General features: G+C 45.5%; 1 protein-coding gene across 1 annotated transcript; it reads left to right on the forward strand.

Moving 5' to 3' along the window:
* Window positions 1-2544: 2544 nt before the first annotated feature.
* Window positions 2545-2904, forward strand: LOC117047752 (60S ribosomal protein L37-like). The gene is given in 2 exon segments (XM_033150998.1): window positions 2545-2705; window positions 2708-2904. Coding segments are annotated over 2 exon segments (294 nt in total). The 5' UTR covers window positions 2545-2570; the 3' UTR covers window positions 2867-2904.
* The last annotated feature ends 579 nt before the right edge of the window (window positions 2905-3483 follow it).

A 3483-nucleotide genomic window follows, 5' to 3' on the forward strand; every position in this document is an offset into this window, starting at 1 on the left:
CCACCCACCCACCCTGGTTTTCCTGGGAGGGAGTATTCCATAAATGTATTCAGTTCCCCCCTCCTCAACCATCAATCTAGTGGGATATAGTACACCGTAACACCTCAGGGGTTTCCCACCCTCATGCTAATGAATGTGTAAGGCCTCTTGGACTTGCAAACAGTTACTTTCCACTTGATGAATGCAAGCAGATTACCAATGTCCCAGCTGCAAACTCCTTGATCTTTTCACTGTGTGTCTCTTTTCACTATTCAGAGTGGGAAGAGCCAAGATATAGCTGTGCCTTAGATGACAGGTGGAAATATATACAGCTTTGGGGGAGGGCGTGTATGAGAGCGGGGGGAAGAGTGTTGGGGAGAACTGTTGCTTGGTTCTAAGTTGGTAACACACCGTATTTTTCGCTCCATAGGGCGCACCGGACCATAAGGTGCACCTCGTTTTTAGAGGAAGAAACAAGGAAAAAAAATATTTTTCTGGTTTTCCTCCTCTAAAAGCCCTGTTTTTTTAGGATCAGCTAAAAGTTTTGCAGCTTTTTTTGCAAAGGGAAAAGCCCTGGTTTTTGAGGATCAGCTAAAAGTGTTGCAGCTTTTTTGCAAAGGGAAAAGCCCAGGTTTTTTTAGGATGAGCTAAAAGTTTTGCAGTTTTTTTTTGCAAAGGGGGGAAAGCAAAGCTCCTTTTGCAAAGGGGGAAAAGCAAAGAGGAAAAGCCCCATTTTTGTGGGGTTTAACTCACATTTCTGAAAAATCTTAAGGAAAGGGAGCCGTTTCTACAGTTTCCAGACAGATAATCTAATCAGCCAGTCACATGTCGCTGGGGAAACAAACAACCTCCCTCTGCAGCACATTCAACAATGGGGGGCGGGGCTGAAAGGGAGCCGGGGACTCTTATCTCTCTCCCGATCTCTTGCTGATCAGCTGCTTAGCGGGTCCTTTCAACACCCCCTTTTCTCTTTGTAAAATAAAAGGCATGATCTCTTTTGGCCCCCGGGCAATTCAGCTCCAGGGACCACCATTCGCTCCATAAGACGCACAGATATTTCCCCTTACTTTTTAGGAGAAAAAAAGTGCATCTTATGGAGCGAAAAATACGATCAATATCATTAGCTCTATTTGCAATGGCCTGTTCTATTATTCCCTTCTGCTTTTTTAAATATAGATTGTCAAACAATGCATTCACCATTTCCTGCCTTCCTGAAAAACTGTATTTTTTTAAGCAAACCTGAAAAACTGTATTTTTTTAAGGCAGTAGATCAACCCTTGGCAATGGAAGATCTACTCTCAGCTGACAGGAGACTCTCCTGGCTTCAGCTGGGGACAAAATTGGGTCTAACTGGATGATCAGAGTGAAGTATTTCAAGGAGCTTCCTAATGACACTCCGGCACAGAGAACCTTCTGTGTCGAGCTAATACAAGCCCCGATAAAGACACAGCTTGCTCCTGAGCCAAGAGCCAAGCAGCTGAGTAGGCAGCCCAGTGGAGGAGTGCCATTCCAGTCACACAATTGCATGCGCTGTGCTCATTAGCCAAGTGAATACATTGAGACTTGGCACCTCCTGTTGCTAACGCACAGGCTGCCTGCCAGCGAGTGAGTCAAAGGAATGGATCTATTCATTCTACTGGCACAGAGGGATAATCTGAGCCAACTTGTGTGCAGAGACAGGAACGCTTGCACATAACAGGGCGCACGAAGATGCCTCTTCAGCACACAACGCAAGGCATTCTCCTCACCCTTAAAGGGGTTCTGCGCACCCTTGGGACGACCCATGGCAATGTCACAAAGGCAGGGAGTGGAGGAATGGGGAGCAACACCAGGTAACCAAACCAGTGCTTGTGTTTTAGGGACTGAGCTGGCAACCCCAAAATGAAAGAGCAACAGGCCTACCACACTGCCCTGATTACCAACATGAAGAATGTATAGGACTCATCCAGAGAAGCATATTTGTGTGTGTGTGTGTGTGTGTGTGTGTGTGTGTTTCTATCATTCTCTTTCTCTCCTTTCCTTTCCCTTGCCCTCTTCCCTTTTTATATCTCTTAAGTTTCTCAGAGGTGTCTTTTTAAAAGCCCCCAAAATGGTCCTCAATGCTTCTAATAACAATCAAATGCAAAAACTGGTTCAAACTCTTTGGATCAATAAAAGCAGCTTGGCCATTGTTCAGTTTCATGTTAATGCATGCAGCTTTAATATGCCCATTGTTTACTGTTGAGCTGCAGCTTGAAACGAAGAAATAAAAACCAAGTCAGGTGGCAAAGTAATTTTTTTTATAATAATAATAAAAAATTGCACGCAACTAATCTGCTTATGTTGGTTTAAAACAACCCAGCTGGCAACTAACTATAAGCAAATCTTGGAGCGGGGGAAAATCCTCTCCCCTCTGCAAATGGCTTTTTGGCACAAGAAGCCAATCAAGCCATTGTTAGGGGTGCCAGTTTCATCCCTGGGACCAGAGTTGCTATGCTTTTCATAGCCAGGTAGAGGAAGAATTTTGGAAGGTGCTGCTTCTCCCATTCCTCCTGTATTATTGCGGCAGAAGTAGCACTTGGAGTCTCTTTCGTTGTGGCGGCTGAAGGAAGATGACAAAAGGAACATCCTCCTTTGGAAAGCGTCGCAATAAGACGCACACTTTGTGCCGTCGATGTGGGTCCAAGGCCTATCATCTCCAGAAGTCCACCTGTGGAAAATGTGGATATCCTGCTAAACACAAGAGAAAAAGTATAACTGGGGCGCTAAGGCCAAGAGATGCAATACTACCGGAACTGGCCATATGAGGCATCTGAAAAAGGTCTACCGCAGATTCAGGAATGGATTCCGTGAAGGAACAGCGCCAAAGCCCAAGAGAGCTGCTGTTGCAGCATCCAGCTCATCTTAAGGACTCAAATGTCTTTTTTTAAAATAAATGGCCTGAACTGCTAAAAAAAATAAAAATAAAAAATAAAAAATAAAAAGAAGTAGCACTTGGAGGAATTCTCCCTCTCAACCACAATCTCAGCTCTAAGAACCCTGTTCCATTTTTAATATGACCGCCCTGGACATCGAGACTATGATCTAATTTGAGTGAACTTTACTAGGGGTGGGGGGGTGGGGTGGGGTGAGCAGCTGCAGCTGCAGTAGGGGCAGGTGCCCTCACTGAACAGCCGCTGGGATCTCGGCTTTGCCATCATCTCCCAAAAGAAAGGAATAAAGAAGTGGGGTCAATGTATTGAAAAGCTTTTAACATAAATATAAGGTAAAGGTAAAGGGACCCCTGACCATTAGGTCCAGTCATGGACAACTCTGGGGTTGTGGCGCTCATCTTGCTTTATTGGCCAAGGGAGCCAGCGTACAGCTTCCGGGTCATGTGGCCAGCATGACTAAGCCACTTCTGGCAAACCAAAACGGCACACGGAAATGCTGTTTACCTTCCCGCCGGAGTGGTACCTATTTATCTACTTGCACTTTGACCTGCTTTCGAACTGCTAGGTTGGCAGGAGCAGGGACCGAGCAACG

Source organism: Lacerta agilis, chromosome 6 (genome assembly GCF_009819535.1).
Source record: "Lacerta agilis isolate rLacAgi1 chromosome 6, rLacAgi1.pri, whole genome shotgun sequence".
Taxonomy (NCBI): domain Eukaryota; kingdom Metazoa; phylum Chordata; class Lepidosauria; order Squamata; family Lacertidae; genus Lacerta; species Lacerta agilis.